At 49.3% G+C, this 23,998-nt stretch overlaps 1 protein-coding gene across 1 annotated transcript in view; it reads right to left on the bottom strand.

The window, feature by feature from the left end:
• Positions 1–23,751, bottom strand: part of LOC120920953 (ephrin-A3-like) — a 111,023-nt gene extending 87,272 nt beyond the window's left edge. Inside the window, exon 1 of the mRNA XM_040333416.1 lies at positions 23,576–23,751. Coding sequence (XP_040189350.1) covers positions 23,576–23,673 — 98 coding nt within the window. The 5' untranslated portion in view covers positions 23,674–23,751. The remainder of the gene's footprint in view (positions 1–23,575) is intronic.
• Positions 23,752–23,998: the final 247 nt, after the last annotated feature.

Raw genomic sequence — 23,998 nt, 5'->3', positions numbered from 1 at the left:
GGTCCTGCAATGGAGACCAGCATCTGTTAAAGTGGGCCTTAGGTTAGGCAAGGGTGATCATGCCATTTCTGGAAGGCATAGATATGTGATGAATATAAGCCAGCTACCCAGTAGGTTCCAAAATCCAAGTATTTATTTGCTACATGTTAAAACAACAGAGTGGGTACAGCCAACACATTTCGGCCAAGGCCTTAATCATAGCATAAAGTGGACTTTAGGTTAGGCAATGTCAATGATTTTTCCGGCAAGACTCTGGGAAAGCAGAGGCTGGAGAATTCTCCTACAAGATTCAGGATCCTCAAGAACTCACTAGAAGGCCTGTAGCATCACCCTTACCTAGGAACCAGAGACAGGAGGAACTCACTAGAAGGCCTGTAGCATCACCCCTAACCTAGGAACCAGAGACAGGAGGACCCACTAGAAGGCCTGCAGCATCACCCTCCCTTAGAAACCAGAGACAGGAGAAACTCACTAGAAGGCCTGTAGCATCACCCCTAACCTAGGAACCAGACAGGAGGAACTCACTAGAAGGCCTGTAGCATCACCCCTAACCTAGGAACCAGAGACAGGAGGAACTCACTAGAAGTCCTGTGGCATCACCCTCCCCTAGGAACCAGAGACAGGAGAAACTCACTAGAAGGCCTGCAGCATCACCCTCCCCTAGGAACCAGAGACAGGAGGAACTCACTAGAAGGCCTGCAGCATCACCCTCCCCTAGAAACCAGAGACAGGAGGAACTCACTAGAAGGCCTGTAGCATCACCCCTAACCTAGGAACCAGAGACAGGAGGAACTCACTAGAAGGCCTGCAGCATCACCCTCCCCTAGGAACCAGAGACAGGAGGAACTCACTAGAAGGCCTGCAGCATCACCCTCCCCTAGGAACCAGAGACAGGAGGAACTCACTAGAAGGTCTGTAGCATCACCCTTACCTAGGAACCAGAGACAGGAGGAACTCACTAGAAGGCCTGTAGCATCACCCCTAACCTAGGAACCAGAGACAGGAGGAACTCACTAGAAGGCCTGCAGCATCACCCTCCCCTAGGAACCAGAGACAGGACGAACTCACTAGAAGGCCTGTAGCATCACCCCTAACCTAGGAACCAGAGACAGGAGGAACTCACTAGAAGGCCTGTAGCATCACCCTTACGTAGGAACCACAGAGACCGGATTTGGCACACAAGATCAGTATATTATTTAATGTTCTAAAGTTTTATATAGTTAGGTCCATATATATTTGGACACAGGCACAATTTTATCTGGTACCGTATTTACCAAAACATATTTAAGCTATAGTTATATAATGGATATCCATCATGAATACTGCTGCCAGACTCATCCACCTTAAAAACCGCTCAGCGTCTGCTACCCCTCTTTGCCAATCCCTCCATTGGCTTCCACTCACCCAACGAATTAAAATTCAAAATACTAACAATTACTTACAAAGCCTTCCACAACTCGGCCCCCCAGCTACATCACGGACCTAGTCTCAAAATACCAACCCGAATCCTCCTCTTCGTTCCTCCCAAGACCTCCTGCTCTCTAGCTCCCTTATCCCCCCTCCTCCCATATTCGCATCCAGGGCTTCTCTCAAGCCTCTCCTATCCTCGGGAATACCCTACCGCAATCTGTCAGACCATCTCCAAACCGATCTACTCCTGAAAACGTTTCTCTTCGGAGAAGCCTACCCTGCCTCCACCTAACTGTTCTTTTATTTTCTTCATCAGCTCATTCCCCACACAGTTATTACCCTTTCGTATCACTTGACCCTCCCTCCTAGATTGTAAGCTCTAATGAGAAGGGGCCCTCCGATTCTTCCTGTATTGAAATTGTACTGTTTGCCCTACTGTTGTAAAGCGCTACGCAAACTGTTGGCGCTATATAAATCCTGTATAATAATCGTAGTTTCCGCAACATTGGGGCCGAGTCAGTCCTCTTTCATAGACTAGCAAGTCAAGAGCCCATAAAACCTGGACTCCTTCTCCGACCCAGCGCTCCGTTGTCTTCACACGGGACAGCTGGATTCTGATTGATGTTTATTCTTCAATACAACATTTCCGAACGAAGGTGACCAAGAAAAGATTGTGTTAGTTGAACGTCAGGCATCAGAGATGTCGATTGAGTGCAAATTAAAATTTCCCTTTCATCCCTCCTGCTGAAGCAGAAATTCCGGCTTCACCTATAGTGCCATGTGGGGGGGGACGTCATCGATCTACACTGTGTAAGAAGAAAATAACATCTTAGGCAAAAACTCTGCCAATGTTTTCTGACAGATCAAGAGCACATGAGTGGGGGGGGGGGGTCACCTTCGACCTTACGATGACCCGGATAGCAGAATGAAGAATGCACCAACAAGGCAGTGCACGAGCGAGAACGCCAACGTACGAGATCGTTGGGAAGATGCATTTTTCAAAACTCGGTCAACAAATGCCGGGAAAGAGAATGACGGAGCGAGACAACCATCAACAGTAAAAAGGAACAACCGGCCAAACCCTAGTAACGTTGCCAACCAACATTCGTTCTCAATTTTCATCTCTAATATTTTTACAAAATTTGTTCAGGAAAGAAAAATGTCTTCCACCCTTCTGGTCACTGCAGATGAACACCAACGTCGTCGGTTTGAGAAAATCGAACAAAACCAAAATCCTCCTGGTGTACGACCAGCTTTGCAGACAACAAAATTCACCGCAGACAATAACCAGGAGGTGCGACGCCGAACGTTTCACATTCCTGGCGAAGGACCTGCCAGAACAACAAAAGGTTTTATTTACAACGCGACTGACCTTTTCATAGACCATCAAAAATGGGGCGGAGCTTTACTGACAGCAGAACAGTCACTTAAATTCCTCCTCTTAATGACCTTTGTAAGGAACTAATCACCGAAAATATGAAGTGCTCAAAAACACGCAAACACTTCATTATCCGAGATGCCGGAAACTTCCTTCAATTCAAAACCTGAGCCAAACTCTGGGTCTGTACACCCGCTGTGCCCATACTGAGGGGTTCCCACCATCCCTGTGCTGAGATCCCGGGTCAGTACATCCGCTGTGCCCATTATGAGGGGTTCACACCATCCCTGTGCTGAGATCCCGGGTCTGTACACCTTCTGTGCCATTATGAGGGGTTCCCACCATCCCTGTGCTGAGATCCCGGGTCTGTACACCTTCTGTGCCATTATGAGGGGTTCCCACCATCCCTGTGCTGAGTTCCCGGGTCTGTACCCCCCGCTGTGCCCATTATGAGGGGTTCCCACCATCCCTGTGCTGAGTTCCCAGGTCTGTACACCCGCTGTGCCCATTATGAGGGGTTCCAACCATCCCTGTGCCGAGTTCCAGGGTCTGTACACCCGTTGTGCCCATTATGAGGGGTTCCCACCATCCCTGTGCTGAGTTCCCGGGTCTGTACACCCGCCGTGCCCATTATGAGGGGTTCCCACCATCCCTGTGCTGAGTTCCCGGGTCTGTACACCCGCCGTGCCCATTATGAGGGGTTCCCACCATCCCTGTGCTGAGTTGCCGGGTCTGTACCCTCCGCTGTGCCCATTATGAGGGGTTCCCACCATCCCTGTGCCAAGTTCCCGGGTCTGTACACCTTTGACCATTATAAGGGTTCCCCCCATCCCTGTGCCATGTTCCCGGGTCTGTGTGTTCCTTATAAAGGCTTCCCACCATAATTTATTTTACCAGCTGTCTACCTATTGTAGATCTGAGCAGAGTCCTACTTTAATTCTGGATGGGGTCGAATAATGGGGCAGGGGGCCCTTGCTGGTTCCCAGGAGCGGGGGAGAAGCAGGTCAGGTTGTTGAGAGATCTGCAGAGAGCGGAGGAATGCCACCTGCCCCCCGGGGAGGTCAGACAATCAGAGGAGGACAAAGGACGGAGGATAGAGAGGCCAGAGCTCCCCCGGAGGCCGCCGGCAGACACGGCTCTCTAATTACTTTCCAGTAGAAAGCCGATAAGATCAGCCTCTCCTACACAATCAGCCTCACTCCTCAACATGTAATTACAGGATCCTCCGATAGCATCTCTGCCTGGCCTGGGTGGGACATTTTATTAATAATGACCTCGGGGTGACGGAGGTGACCCCCCCCCACCCAGTGCCACCTCTTCATCCAGGTTTAACCCTCCAGGGTATGAAGCGCCATATTATAAATCACAGAGATATTAGAAGAAGGCGACACCACATCTCCGGCAGACATCGAAAAATTCCAATAATAGAAACAACTTCCTACGAGGGGCCACCGGGCAGATCCTCATCTGCAGAGGAGCGACCATCTGACCTGTGTGCCCATCGGTACAGCCAGGGAGATGATCATTGCCAGGTCAGACGGGTAAATCTCTCATCACTCCTTGTACCCGGAAATAAATATCATCACCTAGGGTCACCCAACAGGCAACCAAACCAAAGCAGTTTACCAACGATGGGGCTTCCCCCCCCCCCCCCCCCCCACTAACACCAACGATGGGCCATTCTCCCCCCCACTGACCCCAACGATGGGCCATTCTTACCCCCCCCTCATTGACACGAGCAATGGGGCATATTTCCTGCCACCGACACCAGCAATGGGGCATATTTCCTGCCACCGACACCAGCAATGGGGGCAATATCCCTGCCACCGACACCAGCAATGGGGCAATATTCCTACACCCAATACTAAAGATGGGGCATGGTTTAACCCCACTGCTGCCAGGACATGTCCTACACTCACTGGGCACTCTGTCTGGAGAACAGTAAACTGGTCCTTCATTTGGGACCCCTAGTCTAGGGGAACCCCTGTTGACAATAACAAGCCCTTTCAGACACGGGGGGGGGGGGGCATTTACTAAATTTTACAACCAGTCAGAAAATATCAGGTCTGTGAACCATCCTCCATAGAAGAAGAGGACAATTCTACCACCGGCCAGCTTGGTGGTACAAGGGATGTATGGCCAGCACTCTGGTCTCTACACAACACGTATTCCACAATCCTCTGTAAAGCAGCAATTGATAAATTTGTACCAAACCAAAAATACTGCATTGTATAAGAAGAGTGACTCAGCGGTGTCGCCCGCCACAATGCCTTTCCTGTCCTCTTCCATCAGAAGGGTCGGGGCCCCCCGGGGCCCCCCCAGACACGTGTGAAAAGGTCTGATAAATGGAGCCCATTAGGAGATCTGCCGGCAGAAGCCTGGAAGACAGGAGCCATGCTGAGCAATAACAAACTCGGCTTTACCTTTCCCGGGTGATAATAGGGTCTCCTGCCAATCAAACCCCCTCCCCCCCCCCCGTCCTCGAGGGGGAAGGAGACAGTTTCAAGTTATTCTGGTATCTGGCGCGCTCCGGTGTGAGCAGAACACGGCTTTATCGCGTCTATTCCTTGGGGGGAGAGGAAACTTTTTGTGGCTCTGATGCTTAGAGAGAGTCAACGACTTCATTACACCGGGAGACTCACCGGGAGAGCGCCGAATTCCGAGACTCTTTACACACTTATCAAGGGGACAGCGCCCAATTCCGAGACTCTTCACACACTTATCAAGGGGAGAGCGCCGAATTCCGAGACTCTTCATACACTTATCAAGGGGAGAGCGCCCAATTCCGAGACTCTTCACACACTTATCAAGGGGAGAGTGCCGAATTCCGAGTCCACCTTGCCTTATGGCTCGGACACGCTATAAAAGAAATCTGGCAAACTTTTCGTCTGAGAAACGATCGCGCGATTTTCTGATAGTGTGTACACAACTTTCGACCTTCCTAACAAAAATTTCCAAAGAGGGACAAACTCCCAATTTTTTCTTGTACCAGAACAAACGATTTTTTGTTTAATGTGTACCGTTATACGAAAAATCTGAAATAAAAGATTGCGTATGATCACTAACAATAAACAAAAAAATTAAAAAGCCTTTAGTCGTAAGAGAATTTTCGTACATTAGTTCCTTCCTTCGTTTTCCTTCCTCAGTTTCAGACTTGCTGTGAAACAACGAGGGAAAAAAAAAACGGACAATCCTTCGCCCAATTTTCTTAAGCCTCGTACACACGATCGGATTTCCGTCTGACAAATCTGTGGATTTTTGTCTAAATGGCGTTGGCCACAAACTTGTTCTGCATACAGACGACAGAACTTTTTCAGCCATCATACATGACACTATGTGGTTTTTCAGCTCTTTTAGCTCCACCCTTTTGGGCAACTTCTGCAAATGTTGTCTGACGGTTAGCATTGGTTCGGAGCATGCGTGTTTGTACTTTGGATTTTAGTTTGACGTTCTTGGTGTACACACAAGCGGATAATACGACAGAACACATTTGTTGCCGGACAATTTGAGAGCATGACCATCCAACGTTTTTTGTTGAAAAAAACTCCGACAATTGCCCGATGGAGTGTACGGACGGATTATCAGACGAAACACGTCCGTCACACAATTTTTCTCCGAATATCCGATCGTGTGTATGGGACTTTATAGTATGTACCCCACTTTAGTCATATAAGGTTCTTCAATAGCCAACAATTCGGGTGCACCAAACCGCATGGTTACAGAGAAGGGGTCAACACAACAGGGTCAACAGAACCCTGTGGTTCCACAGCACCATGGTTTTGGAAAGGGGTCAGGGACTTCTTTGCCGTGTGAAACGAATGGGCTGCCCTACACACACGACAGACGGGAACGTGTCGCACTTGTAGGTGTGACCGAAACCTAAAAAAGGCCTTGACAACATTATAGAGCTCTGGGGACTTTTAGCGGGAACAGGAATTGGATCCCAATTTAGGATTTTGGCACTTCGGTTTACAAGGCGCTATAAAAAAATCTGTAAAAATGGTGTTGAAATCGACTACACCTCCTCCTCCAAAAAACAAAACAAAAAAAAACACTCACATGAAAGATTCTACAAATAGTAACACCCTCCACGAGGGGGCCTCCATTAATAAAATCGATGCTCCCATTGATTCCCCAGCTGGGACCCGTTAAATCGATACGACCTGACATTACAAATTTCGCTCTAATGAAAGTGATAAAGTAAACGCTCACGTAACGGAAAATTTTACAGCGAAGAATCACAAGTCGAATGTCACCTGTAAGGTTACCAGCGGTATACAAATACAAAACGTGTTTTCTTTATTCCCTCAAACCCGAGCAATTATCTCAATTCACCCCCCCCTCCCCCCCGTTAATCCGCCAAGTGCAAGGCCAGCCGTCCTCCCACGTCCACCAGGGGATTTGGCTTTTGCTCTCTTGTTAAATTACACGCCCGTTCGTTGCCGGGTAGGGAACGATCGCCCGCCCCCCCCCTCTCGATGAGAGAGAGAGAGAGACACACGTATTGTGGGAAGGGAATCAATCAGTATTTGTAGCATCACATGTAGCCGGCTTCACACCAACCTCCGCCGGCTGCCCTGTCCGCATACATATTTCATAGTGTTAGTCTAAGGTGCACCTTACGGCTCAGCCATGTCCATATATTATGTATAATTGTGTGCGCGATAACCTCTACGGTAGGCGCTTACGAGCCGACGAGAAATAGAAAAAATCTTTCTTTTTTTTTTTTTAAGCCCAGAGAATCCAGCAAAATGAGACGTCCGCGGCGTGCTCCCGGGGAGGAAGCAGCGTGTGCAAAGAAAGAACGCATCCAAGAGACGATTTACTCTTGACACATCGATCCCCTTCGGCTCCCTGCAGCTCTTTAGAACTAGTGTCCCAGAGCACGCCAAACACTTCTCAAATAGTCACTTAAGGAACCCCGTTGAAAATTTTTACAAGAGGCTCCTTCAAAAAAAAAAAAAACAGCCTTTTCCACCAGGCCGGCGGTGCCATGCTCTCTAGGGGGCACGCGGCACAGATTCCGAGCTTCGAGAGGCAGAGCTGACATCAACCCACACAAAAGGCAAGACGCCACCGCGAATTAAGAATTTTGTACTTCAACGCAAACCGGGAGGACTCTGGACGTTCTGCCACTATAGTTCAATGGATAAGCAGAAGAAAAAAAAAAGAAGGCCCGTGAAATCTCTATTAAATTCTCACCTTGGGCCGTAGTTAATCAGTGGTGATGCACAGCTGGGATTTCATCAAGCCCCCGAGAGCTTCAGTTCAATAATTAAACCATGACAGGATGGCCTAAATCAGCTTCCATGTTTTTTTTTTTTTGTCCTCCCATGAAACCGTGCCCTCGGGTACAAATGACAGATCTTGGTGACCAAGACGGTAAATAAGAAGGCCAGCAGGAAATTGGAATGGACACAACTGACTACATCAATCAACGAAGTCTGAAAAAATTTACGTAAGAGGAGGTCAGATGGACATTCTACACCACAAAAATACAAAAATTAACCCCAAATCATCAAAACCACAAAACGGGTTTTTGAAGAACGCCACCAACTGAGAAGCAGCGTTTTCACATTTAATAACACATTGGAACAGACGCCACAACTATCTCAATAAGCAAAGTCTGAAAATTTACGTAAAGATGATCAGATGAAGTTTCGAAACCACAAAACAAAAATTTAACCGTTGATCATCCACGCCATAAAAACAGGTGACACCAAGTGAGAAGCAGCATTTTCACATTTAATGGCACATATTGGTGACCATCAAAGAGACCATAAATAAGAAGGCCAGCAGGACACCACAATTATCTTAAATCAATAAAGACTACAAATTTACTTAAAAGGAGGAGGTCATATGGACATTCTAAAACAACAAAAATGTCACTCTAAATCATCAAACACCACAAAAACAGGCGACACCAACTGAGGAGCAGCATTTTCACATTTAATGGCAGATATTGATGACCATAAGAGACGGTAAAAATATGAGGGCCAGCAGGTTATTGGAACAGAAGCCACACAACTATCTCAATGAACAAAGTCTAAAAAAAAAAATATGTAAGAGATGATCAGATGGACATTCTAAAAAAAAAAAAAAAAATGTAGCCCTGGATCATCCACACCCCAAAAACAGGTGACGTCAACCGAGAAGCAGCATTTTCACATTTAATGACACATATTGGTTACTATCAGAGACCATAAATAAGAAGGCCAGAAGGACACCACAACTATCTCATTGAACAAAGTCTGAAAATTTTCGTAAGGTGGTCAGATGGACATTCTAAACCATAAAACAGAAATTAAGCCCTAGATCATCCACACCACATAACACCAACCGAGGAGCAGCATTTTCACATTTAATGACACATTGGAACAGATGCCACAACTATCTCAATGATCGACGTCAGAAAATTTCTGTAAGATGATCAGGTGGACATTTTAAAACCACAAAACTAAAATTTAACCCTAGATCTTCCACACCCCAAAAACAGGTGACGCCAACCGAGAAGCAGCATTTTCACATTTAATGACACAGATTGGTTACCATCAAAGAGACCATAAACAAGGAAGGCCAGAAGGACACCACAACTATCTCATTGAACAAAGTCTGAAAATTTTCGTAAGGTGGTCAGATGGACATTCTAAACCATAAAACAGAAATTGAGCCCTAGATCATCCACACCACATAACGGGTAACACCAACCGAGGAGCAGCATTTTCACATTTAATGACACATTGGAACAGATGCCACAACTATCTCAATGATCGAAGTCAGAAAATTTCTGTAAGAGATGATCAGATGGACATTCTAAAACCACAAAACTAAAATTTAACCCTAGATCATCCACACCTCAAAAACAGGCGAGCAGCATTTTCACATTTAATGACATATTGGTGACCATCAAAGAGACCGTGAATAAGAAGGCCAGCAAGACACCACAACTATCTCAATGATTGAAGTCAAAAAATTTGCATTAGAGAAGGCCAGATGGACGTTCTAAAACCACAAAACACAATTCTACCCTATAGAATTAGGTTTTGAAGAAGCGAGACACATCCAACGTCGGTTCTGCAAGGGTTAAACATTCTGATTCTCAAAATCTCTTCTTTCAACAACTTGTCGCTTATGTCATCACAAGAACCGCAAATTCCTCAGCCAACCGGTTTGGGCACGTAGTAAATTTATCAGGAATTTATGAAGCCGTTATCAAATACTGGGATAAAGGGTAAGGCGTGGATTAAAAAAGCCAGATGAGAATGGATTTTCTCCCAAAGGACAGCCCCGAAAAAAAAAATCAGCCTTTAGAAAAATCCTTTGTTGCCTCAGTCACGTAACCCTTGCACAGCCAAGAAGGATCATGGTCACATTTTGAATTTGTCGTCGTAAGAAGCTCGCCAATGGAGCTACGATAGACGAGAAACAAGTTGCTGAAGACGCCTTATAACAAGTCCCATGGGCGTGTGAGAACATGCGTGTGTGTGTGGGAAACGGGTGGGGGGGGGGGGAGGACTGTTGACATCCATCAGTTGACTATGTAAGGCCCAGGCTCTGCGGCTGCTAAACTCCCAATGATCACACAAAAACAAGGGATGATGATAGATGCTGCACGAAGAAGAGGTCCAGATGTTCCGTGGGTTCCCAGCGCTCGCTGCACACCTGCCCCACATTAAATCCTGATACCTAATTAATAAAGCAGCGATTCTGACGTTTCCCATCCTGGAGGGATCGTGATTTTTCGCTGCGTAACACCTCTCAGAATTAAAACATGTTGTTTGGAGGACAGGAGCCGAATCTTGGAAACGATCAGGTGTGACAGGCGCCGCGGGTGTGTGGGGCTGGCATGGGCTCAGGATAGGAATGTTTTCCCGCTGACACAATGATTGTCCAAAATTTGCCCACCTACGTCGGATCTCATCTCACCCACACATACTTGTTGATGGCTTCAGCATATTGGATGAAGAACACAAGTCCAGAAATCTTTATTTTTTATTTTATTGGTAACAAACAATGCACACTCGGATAACGGTGAGAACGGGAGAGGACAATTACTGCATCAGATAAAAAAAAATAAACGGAGAAATGCGATTGGTCCTACAGTAGACCCCAACGATCCCACACCTAGGAGATTTTCTGATCTGACTGTATCCGATTTAAAAATAATAACAAAAAAAAAACATTGTATGCCAGTCACACACAAACCAACCAATGATAGCGCAAAGATATCACCCAATCAGACTCCACGTTTCACGATCCCAGCACAAAAAAACCAGGAGAAATGTTATTGGTCCTCCAGTAGTCCCAACGATTCCACACCTAGAGATCTTCTGACCTGACTGTATCAGATTAAAAAATAAAAAGAACAAAAACAACATTGTATGCCAGTCACACACAAACGAGCGCAAAGTCATCGCCCAATCAGACTCCATGCCAGCACAAGACTGAAAATGAAAGGAGAAACTCGATTGGTCCCTACAGTATTCCCCCCCCCCCCCAATGATTTCACATCTATAGCTAGATTCACATAGGGCGGCGTATGTTTAACTTGCGGCGGCGTAGCGTAAATACGATACGCTACGCCGGCTCAGAGAGGCAAGTGCTGTATTCACAAAGCACTTGCGTCCTAAGTTACGGCGGCGTAGCGTAAATGTGCCGGAAAGCGCGCCCAATTCAACTTGGGAAGAGGTGGGCGTGTTTTATGTTAATAAAGCATGACCCCCACGTATTTGACGTTTTGAACGTACGGCGCATGCGCCGTCCGTGGACGTATCCCAGTGCGCATGCGACGGATAGAATGCCTAAGATACGTCGAACACTGCCTGCGACGTGAACGTAACTTACGCACAGCCCTATTCGCGTACGACTTACGTAAAAAGATACGCTTGTTCCGACGTCCATACCTTGCATGGGCTGAGCCACCTAGAGAGCAGCTTTATCTTTACGCCGGCGTATGTCTTACGTAAACGCCGTAACTAATTGCGACGGGCGTACGTACGTTCGTGAATCGGCGTATCTTGCTCATTTGCATTTTCGCCGCGGAAAACTACAGAAGCGCCACCTAGCGGCCAGCGTAAATATGCACCCTAAGATACGACGGCGTAGGGAGACTTACGCCGCTCGTATCTTAGCCTAATTTAAGCGTATCTGGTTTCCAGAATACGCTTAAATTTACGACGGCGCAGATTCAGAGTTACGACGGCGTATCTACTGATACGCCGGCGTAACTCTCTCTGAATCTGCCTACTAGAGTTCTTCTGACCAATTGTATTTTTTGTTCTTTTTAATTTTTTTAAATGATACAATCGGTCAGAAGAACTTTAGGGCCGGGGATTCACGTAGCTCGGCGTATCTTTGAGCAGGCGTAGCGCATCTCATATGCGCTACGCCGACGTAACATAGAGAGGCAAGGCCAGTATTCACAAAGCACTCGCTCCCCAAGTTACGGCGGCGTAGCGTAAATGGGCCGGCGTAAGCCCGCCTGATTCAAAGTAGGCAGGTAGTGGGCGCGTAGTATTAAAATGATTCGTGACCCCATGTAAATGAAGGGCCGTACGAACGGCGCATGCTCAGGATCACGTCGCATATACTCCCTAAGATACGACGGCTCAATGCGTACGACGTGAACGTAACCTACGCCCAGCCCCACCTATACACACACCTATACCTTAACATGACTTACCCCGATAAAGGGGGAAACTTACGCCGGACGTACTCCTTACGTAAACGGTGTAGATTACTGCGACGGGCGTAAATACGTTCGTGAATCGGCGTATCTTGCTAATTTTCATATTCAACGCGTAAAACAATGGAAGTGCCCCTTGAGGCCAGCGTAAATATGTGCCCAAGATACGACGGTGTAGGAAACTTACATCGGTCGGATGGAGCCAGAATTCAGGCGTATCTGGTTTCAAGAATACGGTGCATAGATACGACGGGCGCATCCGTGGACTTACGCGGCGTATAAGAAGATACGTTGTCGTTCGTGAATCTGGGCCTAGATGTGGAATCGTTGGGGGGGGGGGGGGGGGGGAACTGTGAGGACCAATCCAGTTTCTCCTTTCTTTTACAGTCTTGTGCTGGGATAGTGAAACATGGAGTCTGATTGGGCGATGACTTTGGGCTCATTTGTGTGTGGCTGGCATACAATGTATTTTTTTTTTTTATCTGATACATTGTATGCCAGCCACACACAAATGAGCCCAAAGTCATCGCCCAATCAGACTCCATGTTTCACTATCCCAGCACAAGACTGTAAAAGAAAGGAGAAACTTGATTGGTCCCCACAGTAGTCCCCGCAACGATTCCATACCTAGGAGCTCTTCTGACCTCATCGTATAAAAAATAATAATAATAAATACACATATATACATATATAATAGTACATTGTATGCCAGTCACACAAACAAGCCCAACGTCATCGCCCAATCAGACTCCATGTTTCTCTATCCCAGCACAAGATTGAGAAAAAAACAGGAGAAATTTGATTGGTCCTACAGTAGTCCAACGATTCCACACCTAAAGTTCTTCTGACCCGACTGTATTAGATAAAAACATTTTTATTTAAATACATTGGGCCAGATCCACAAAGATCTGCCTATCTTTAGGCAGGCGTAGCGTATCTCAGATACCCTACGCCGCGTAGTTTCCGTAACCAGAAATTTGCGCCGTAAGTTACGGCGGCTTAGTGTACATGTGTCGGCGTAAGGGCGCGAAATTCAAATGACTAAGATGTGGGCGTGTTTTATGTGAATTCATCTTGACCCCACGTAAATGACGTTTTTTTTGGACGGCGCATGCGCCGTCCGTGGGGGTATCCCAGTGCGCATGCTCAAAATCACGTCGCAAATAGTCAATGCTTTCGACGTGAACGTAATTTACGCAAAGCCCTATTCGCGAACGTTTTACGCAAACGATGGAAAATTTGACGCTGTCCCGACATCCATACTTAACATTGCGTATGCCTCATAGACCCAGGGATAACGTTACGCCGAAAAAAGCCTTACGTAAACAACGTAAAAAAAAAAAAATGCGCCGGGAGGACGTACTTTTGAGGATCGGCGTATCTAGCTAATTTGCATACTGTCCGCGGAAATCAACGGAAGCGCCACCTAACGGCCAGCGTAAATATGCACCCAAGATCCGACGGCGTACTAAGACGTACGTCAGTCGGATCTAGCCCACATTCAGTCGTATCTTGTTTTGACGTCGTTCCCGCTTCGAAATTTAAATTTTTTACGTCGTTTGTGTAAGTCGTTCGCAAATAGGGCTGGACGTAATTTACGTTCACGTGGAAACCAATACGTTGTTGCGGCGTACTTGAGAGTAATGCACACTGGGATATGTACACGGACGGCGCATGCGCCGTTCGTAAAACACGTCAATCACGTCAGGTCATCACACATTAGCATAAAACACGCCCCCCCTTCCACATTTGAATTACGCGGGCTTACGCCGGCCCCATTTACGCTACGCCGCCACAACTTATGGAGCAAGTGCTTTGTGAATACTGCACTTGCTCCTGTAAGTTGCGTCGGCGTAGCGTAAATACAATACGCTGCGCCGCCGTAACTAGGCGCGCAGGTACCTGAATCTGCCCCTCTGTGTTTCGCTATCACAGTACAAGATGGAGAAACTTGATTGGTCCCTACAGTAGTCGTCCCCCCCCCCCCATTCCACACCTAGAGATCTTCTGACCTGACATGTAGGCACAGGGCCACCGATAGGGGGGACCACCAGCCCTCCGATAGGGGGCCCGAACAGCAGAGGGATTCATTGTGGTTACAGAATTACTTCCCCCGCACCGATCCCCCTCCCTGTTCTGCCTGCTTATGATGCCCCTCTGTGCCCCCTGTCACTGTGCTGCCCCCCCTCCCATGGCACTGCTGACTTGCCTGTCTCGTAAAAAAATAAAAAACAAAATACACGGGTTCTCCGTTATTTCTGTGTGTGCCAATAATGATTTTAGTGTATTTGTTTTTGAAAATATTGTTTTGATATATTTTGGGGGGGGCCCTGTCAGGTAGGCTGTACGGGGCCCCGTGATTTCTAACAGCAGCCCTGTGTAGGCACAAAGGACCAGGATTGGTTCAAACGTGAGCAGATCCGCCATACGTCACTGGTGCCCCCCCCCCCCCCATGAGGGGCAACGCGCTGCAATTTCACACACATACCCGATCTACCGTCTCCGCAGGACGTCACAACTAATGAATGATTGAACACGCATCGCAGGTGTTGTAAAGCGCTCATAACGTCGTACTGCGCAGTCACAGCGTACAGCCAGAGATTCGTCCCCTCCACCATACCGTCCCGGCATCTGTCGCCGCTACCGTTAAGATTTACAATCCCCAATCAAAATAATCAGCGTGGAAGCGCCAACACGGCTTCCCAGTACGGAGGCTTTTCCACGCGCATATATACAACCGCAATCGGCGCAGTCAGGTGATCTGCGCCACACACACACACAATCACAGATCGAAGACGCAAGTCAAGAGGATTTCACACAGTCCGCTGTGAAGGTTAATCGGTTCCCAGTGAGATCGGCGGACAGCGACGAACAGCAACGCGGGAGAACGGCGGCAGGAAATCAAAGTCAAAGCAAATTATTAATAAAAAAAAAGAAGAAAAGAAGAAGAGGAGTCGGAAATTCCGAGCGTTCCCAATTCTGTGTGAAGATGTTATTCACACACCACCCTTCACAGCATACGTAGGGGTTGTATGATACACGCTAAAGGGCCACACACCACCCTTCACAGCATACGTAGGGGATGTATGATACACGCTAAAGGGCCACACAGCACCCTTCACAGCATACGTAGGGGTTGTATGATACAAGCTAAAGGGCCACACAGCACCCTTCACAGCATACGTAGGGGTTGTATGATACACGCTAAAGGGCCACACACCACCCTTCACAGCATACGTAGGGGGTGTATGATACACGCTAAAGGGAAACACACCACCCTTCACAGCATACGTAGGGGTTGTATGATACACGCTAAAGGGCCACACACACCACCCTTCACAGCATACGTAGGGGTTGTATGATACACGCTAAAGGGCCACACAGCACCCTTCACAGCATACGTAGGGGGTGTATGATACACGCTAAAGGGAAACACACCACCCTTCACAGCATACGTAGGGGTTGTATGATACACGCTAAAGGGCAACACACCACCCTTCACAGCATACGTAGGGAGTGTATGATACACGCTAAAGGGCAACACACCACCCTTCACAGCATACGTAGGGGTTGTATGATACACGCTAAAGGGCAACACACCACCCTTCACAGCATACGTAGGGGTTGTATGATACACGCTAAAGGGCAACACACCACCCTTCACAGCATACGTAGGGGATGTATGATACACGCTAAAGGGCCACACACCACCCTTCACAGCATACATAGGGGTTGTATGATACACGCTAAAGGGCCACACACCACCCTTCACAGCATACGTAGGGGTTGTATGATACACGCTAAAGGGCCACACACACCACCCTTCACAGCATACGTAGGGGTTGTATGATACACGCTAAAGGGCCACACACACCACCCTTCACAGCATACGTAGGGGTTGTATGATACACGCTAAAGGGCCACACACCACCCTTCACAGCATACGTAGGGGTTGTATGATACACGCTAAAGGGCCACACACACACACCACCCTTCACAGCATACGTAGGGGTTGTATGATACACGCTAAAGGGCCACACACACACACACACCACCCTTCACAGCATACGTAGGGGATGTACGATACATGCTAAAGGGCCACGCACAACCCTTCACAGCATACGTAGGGGGTGTATGATACACGCTAAAGGGCCACACACACCACCCTTCACAGCATACGTAGGGGTTGTATGATACACGCTAAAGGGAAACACACCACCCTTCACAGCATACGTAGGGGTTGTATGATACACGCTAAAGGGCCACACAGCACCCTTCACAGCATACGTAGGGGTTGTATGATACACGCTAAAGGGCCACACACACCACCCTTCACAGCATACGTAGGGGTTGTATGATACACGCTAAAGGGAAACACACCACCCTTCACAGCATACGTAGGGGTTGTATGATACACGCTAAAGGGCCACACAGCACCCTTCACAGCATACGTAGGGGTTGTATGATACACGCTAAAGGGCCACACACACCACCCTTCACAGCATACGTAGGGGTTGTATGATACACGCTAAAGGGAAACACACCACCCTTCACAGCATACGTAGGGGTTGTATGATACACGCTAAAGGGCCACACAGCACCCTTCACAGCATACGTAGGGGTTGTATGATACACGCTAAAGGGAAACACACCACCCTTCACAGCATACGTAGGGGTTGTATGATACACGCTAAAGGGCCACACACACCACCCTTCACAGCATACGTAGGGGATGTATGATACACGCTAAAGGGTCACACACCACCCTTCACAGCATACGTAGGGGTTGTATGATACACGCTAAAGGGCCACACACACCACCCTTCACAGCATACGTAGGGGATGTATGATACACGCTAAAGGGCCACACACCACAGCATACATAGGGGGATGTATGATACACGCTAAAGGGCCACACACCACCCTTCACAGCATACGTAGGGGTTGTATGATACACGCTAAAGGGCCACACACCACCATCAACAACATACCTAAGGGTTGTATGATAGACGCTTAAGGATTACCCTTCACAGCATACGTAGGGGTTGTATGATACACGCTAAAGGACCACACACCACCCTTCACAGCATATGTAGGGGTTGCACGATACACGCTAAAGGTGCAACACACCACCCTTCACAGCATACGTAGGGGTTGTATGATACATGCTTAAGGGCCACACACCACCCTTCACGGCATACATATTAAGGGTTTCAACATCCGTAGAGGTTGCATGATACATGCTATGGATGGGTTTCTTCACAGTATATGTAGAGGTTTTATGGTACACGCTAAAGGTCCACACACCACCCTTCACAGCATACTTAGGGGTTGTATAATACATGCTAAAGGGCCACACACCACCCTTCACGGAATACCTACTAAGGGTTTCTTCACAGCATACATAGGGGTTGCATGATACACACTAAGGGTTCCCTTGGCAGCATACGTAGGGGTTGTAGGATACATGCTAAGGGACTACACACCGCTTTTCCCAGCATACATAGGGGGTTGTAAGATACATGCTAAGGGACTACACGCCACTCTTTGCAGCATATGTACGGGTTGTATGATACACACTAAGGGTTTCCTTGAAAGCATATGTAGGGGTTGTGCAATACATGCTAAAGGATCACACAGCACTAATGTCAGCATAAGTAAGGGTTGTAGGATACACACTAAGGGGTTCCTTTGACAGCATACGTAGAGGTATATGATACATGTAAAGGAAGGAGGTAAGCAACCTTGACACCCCCAGCCGATGTGGAACTACAAGTGCCATGAAGCTTTGCAAGGGCATGGCTTCCCGAGGCCAAAGCACGATGGGATTTGTAGCTTCCAAAGTTGCCCACTCCTGTGCCAAGGGTTCACAAGCCACCTTTCACCGCACACGTACAGCTTGTATGATGCATGGAAATTCTTCACAGCCAACCCTTCACAGCATCTGTTGGGGGTTGGATGATACACGCTAAGGGTTCTCATTCTCATAGAAGCATACTAAGGGTTGTATGATACACGCTAAGGGTTCTCATAGCAGCATACTAAGGGTTGTATGATACACGCTAAGGGGTCTCATAGCAGCATACTAAGGGTTGTATGATACACGCCAAGGGGTCTCATAGCAGCATACTAAAGGGTTGTATGATACACGCCAAGGGGTCTCATAGCAGCATACTAAGGGTTGTATGATACACGCCAAGGGGTCTCATAGCAGCATACTAAGGGTTGTATGATACACGCCAAGGGGTCTCATAGCAGCATACTAAGGGTTGTATGATACACGCTAAGGGTTCTCATAGCAGCATACTAAGGGTTGTATGATACACGCCAAGGGGTCTCAGAGCAGCATACTAAGGGTTGTATGATACACGCCAAGGGGTCTCATAGCAGCATACTAAGGGTTGTATGATACACGCTAAGGGTTCTCATAGCAGCAAACTAAGGGTTGTATGATACACGCCAAGGGGTCTCATAGCAGCATACTAAGGGTTGTATGATACACGCCAAGGGGTCTCATAGCAGCATACTAAGGGTTGTATGATACACGCTAAGGGTTCTCATAGCAGCATACTAAGGGTTGTATGATACACGCCAAGGGGTCTCAGAGCAGCATACTAAGGGTTGTATGATACACGCCAAGGGGTCTCATAGCAGCATACTAAGGGTTGTATGATACACGCTAAGGGTTCTCATAGCAGCAAACTAAGGGTTGTAGGATACACGCGAAGGGTAGGCATGTGCATTGGTGTACAAAAGGAACTCTCCTCGGGTTAAAATTGTTTCCTGTCGAAGAACCATCATTAAGGGTTGTAGGCACCATCACACCATTCCGCAGACACTCCGCCGCCAGGAGGGTTACACATGTGAAACGGATCAAGAAAAAGAAGAATCCACCAGCAAGGAGGAGAAAAACACAAATCCGCCGCGACCAGGAGAGTCACACGCGTGTCAATGTTAGGTCGAGACGGCACACACATGATACAATGAGATCTACACCTTCCCGGAGATACATTGCAACAATCAGGACACACAACGGAGCAGGTTGGGGGGGGGGGGGGGGCACAATGTGACAGACGGCTGGAGGTGTCACTAGACGTCTGAGATGAAAGCGGCGATGACTGCGGTCCTTCACACACGCTATGGGGCTACATGTATGTGGTGCCCAGAGGTCGGTGTGTGGGTCTGAGATGAAAGCGGCGATGACTGCGGTCCTTCACACACGCTATGGGGCTACATGTATGTGGTGCCCAGAGGTCGGTGTGTGGGTCTGAGATGAAAGCGGCGATGACTGCGGACCTTCACACACGCTATGGGGCTACATGTATGTGGTGCCCAGAGGTCGGTGTGTGGGGTCTGAGATGAAAGCGGCGATGACTGCGGTCCTTCACACACGCTATGGGGCTACATGTATGTGGTGCCCAGAGGTCGGTGTGTGGGTCTGAGATGAAAGCGGCGATGACTGCGGTCCTTCACACACGCTATGGGGCTACATGTATGTGGTGCCCAGGAGGTCGGTGTGTGGGTCTGAGATGAAAGCGGCAATGACTGCGGTCCTTCACACACGCTATGGGGCTACATGTATGTGGTGCCCAGAGGTCGGTGTGTGGGTCTGAGATGAAAGCGGCGATGACTGCGGTCCTTCACACACGCTATGGGGCTACATGTATGTGGTGCCCAGAGGTCGGTGTGTGGGTCTGAGATGACAGCGGCGATCACTGCGGTCCTTCACACACGCTATGGGGCTACATGTATGTGGTGCCCAGAGGTCGGTGTGTGGGTCTGAGATGAAAGCGGCGATGACTGCGGTCCTTCACACACGCTATGGGGCTACATGTATGTGGTGCCCAGAGGTCGGTGTGTGGTTCTGAGATGAAAGCGGCGATGACTGCGGTCCTTCACACACGCTATGGGGCTACATGTATGTGGTGCCCAGAGGTCGGTGTGTGGTTCTGAGATGAAAGCGGCGATGACTGCGGTCCTTCACACACGCTATGGGGCTACATGTATGTGGTGCCCAGAGGTCGGTGTGTGGGTCTGAGATGAAAGCGGCGATGACTGCGGTCCTTCACACACGCTATGGGGCTACATGTATGTGGTGCCCAGAGGTCGGTGTGTGGGTCTGAGATGAAAGCGGCGATGACTGCGGTCCTTCACACACGCTATGGGGCTACATGTATGTGGTGCCCAGGAGGTCGGTGTGTGGGTCTGAGATGAAAGCGGCAATGACTGCGGTCCTTCACACACGCTATGGGGCTACATGTATGTGGTGCCCAGAGGTCGGTGTGTGGGTCTGAGATGAAAGCGGCGATGACTGCGGTCCTTCACACACGCTATGGGGCTACATGTATGTGGTGCCCAGAGGTCGGTGTGTGGGTCTGAGATGACAGCGGCGATCACTGCGGTCCTTCACACACGCTATGGGGCTACATGTATGTGGTGCCCAGAGGTCGGTGTGTGGAGTGGGAAGCCGGAGGATGAAGACACAGTAAGTAGATCTTGTCACAAAGTGGCCATCGGAACGGCGAGCACACCGCGGTATAGATCAGATCCGACACCGATCTGGCTCCTATTCATTCATCTGACCCCCCCCCCCCCTGAATCACCTCCACGATGGGGGTCCATTAACCGCTTGTGTGCCACCAACTCCAAGAGCGTGGGATGGATATCCAGAGACTGCACCTCCGCTGAGCCCATCATCCGAGACAAGACGAGTCAATGGAAGAGCCCGAGACGGCGTCCTTCTGATCCTCCGTACCCCCCCCATCACAAAAGATACTCTGCAGTCCGCAGCATCTTCACTGCAGCCTCTGCCCGCCACTTCCCGCTCCATCCCACCGGAGGACTGCAGCATCACCGGGAGGACCAGGGGATGACGGAAAACCAACACTGGAGAATCCCCCCGAACACACAAAAACACCTTGACAACGGGAGAACGGAACCCTCAACACTGGAGAACCCCCCCCCCAACACACAAACACCGGGAGGAAAACGGGAGAACGGAGCCCTCAAACAAACACTGGAGAACCCCCCCAACACACAAACACCGGGAGGAAAACGGGAGAACGGAGCCCTCAAACAAACACTGGAGAACCCCCCCAACACACAAACACCGGGAGGACAACGGGATAACGGAACCCTCAAACAAACACTGGAGAACCCCCCCAACACACAAACACCGGGAGGAAAACGGGAGAACGGAGCCCTCAAACAAACACTGGAGAACCCCCCCAACACACAAAAACACCTTGACAACGGGAGAACGGAACCCTCAACACTGGAGAACCCCCCCCCAACACACAAACACCGGGAGGAAAACGGGAGAACGGAGCCCTCAAACAAACACTGGAGAACCCCCCCAACACACAAACACCGGGAGGAAAACGGGAGAACGGAGCCCTCAAACAAACACTGGAGAACCCCCCCAACACACAAACACCGGGAGGACAACGGGATAACGGAACCCTCAAACAAACACTGGAGAACCCCCCCAACACACAAACACCGGGAGGAAAACGGGAGAACGGAGCCCTCAAACAAACACTGAGAACCCCCCCAACACACAAACACCGGGAGGAAAACGGGAGAACGGAGCCCTCAAACAAACACTGGAGAACCCCCCCAACACACAAACACCGGGAGGAAAACGGGAGAACGGAGCCCTCAAACAAACACTGGAGAACCCCCCCAACACACAAACACCGGGAGGACAACGGGATAACGGAACCCTCAAACAAACACCTGGAGAACCCCCCCAACACACAAACACCGGGAGGACAACGGGAGAACGGAGCCCTCAAACAAACACTGGAGAACCCCCCCCCCCCCCCCAACACACAAACACTGGGAGGACCACGGGATAACGGAACCCTCAACAAACAAACACCTGGAGAACCCCCCCAGACACACAAACACCGGGAGGACAACGGGAGAACGGAACCCTCAACAAACACTGGAGAACCCCCCCAACACACAAACACCGGGGGGATAACGGAACCCTCAAACACTGGAGAACCCCCCCCGAACACACAAACAACGGAACCCTCAAACACTGTAGAACCCCCCCCCCCCCCCCGAACACACAAACACCTTGAGGACAACGGGAGAACGGAACCCTCAACAAACACTGAAGAACACCCCGTAGTATGATGAACCCCCCAACACACAGAAACACGGAAGGACCACGGGATGACGGAACCCTCTAACAGTGGAGAACCCCCCCCACCAGGAGGACCATGGGATGATGGAACCCCTTTAAACACTGGAGAACCCCCCATAGCATGATGAAACCCCCCCAACACACAAACACTGGGAGGACCATGGGATGAAGGAACCCCTGAAACACTGGAGAACCCCCCGTAGTATGATGAAACCCCCCCAACACCGGGAGGACCATGGGATGATGGACCCCTTTACAGAAACACTTCGAGGACACTTGTACGATGAAAACCCCCCCAACACACAAACAGTAGGAGGACTCCCATTCAATGAATCCCACCCAATATAAAGAAACACCGGGAGGATCCTCAAATAATAGAACCCCCCCCCAACAGAAACACGAGGACCCCCCCATACGTCAAAACCTGCCAACACACAAACACCAGGGGGGACCCCCAAACAGAACCCTCAACACAATGAGACACCCCCTAATTTCTGAGAGCCCCCAATATAAGAGCCCCCCCACATCACAGAGAGACCTCTGAGGATGCGTACACCCCTTCATTACCTCTATGTACACCCCCACAATAATCAGCCCCCAGGTAGATGTGCACCCCTCATTACTACGAGCCCCCACCAGAGATATGCAGCCCACCTAGTACACCCCTCATTACTGAGAGCCCCCCAATATCCGTACACCCCGAGATACATGTACACCCGATTACTGAGAGCCCCCCCAATAGATTCTTCCCCAACATGTGCACCCCCCCCCCAATATGACCCTTACAGTGTGAACCCCCAACTATACCCCCCTCACAACATGTGTACCCCAAATCTATATGATCAAAAGAGTGTGCACCCCACTAATAGTACCCCCATATTACAGACACTTCTTCTCGCCATTAGATGCACCCCCCCCTAAAACAATCCCCCTCCCCCACACTCACTGGTAGTTGGAGGAGTTCCAGTGCACGGCGTGCCGGTTGGCGGAGGTCCCGGGGAGGAGGGAGGAGAGGAGAGGAATGAGAAGAGAGATCAGAGCCATCCTGCACCGAGCAGCGCACTGCCACACACTCCGCGGGAGCGCGCTGCTCGCTCCCCACAGCTCCGCCCACTGCCAACTAAAACCCGCCCACTCCGCCACTCAGAGAGAGAGAGAGAAGGGGAGGGAGCGCGCATCTGACAGGAGAAGAAGGAGGAGGACCGGTGAGCGCGCACAGCCCATCACTCGCTTCTTTCCCTCACCCCCATCACCTCAATAATCCACCCCCTATTATAACCCCTACTAATCAACCCCCCCAAATATTACCCCTACTAATCAGCCCCCCATAACCCTTACTAATCTACCCCCCCTCCCGATTATTGCCACC

The sequence above is a fragment of the Rana temporaria genome, chromosome 13 (genome assembly GCF_905171775.1).
Source record: "Rana temporaria chromosome 13, aRanTem1.1, whole genome shotgun sequence".
NCBI classification, from domain to species: domain Eukaryota; kingdom Metazoa; phylum Chordata; class Amphibia; order Anura; family Ranidae; genus Rana; species Rana temporaria.
The sequence above is the reverse complement of the archived record's forward strand: the minus strand, read 5'-3'. Positions and strand labels throughout refer to the sequence as shown.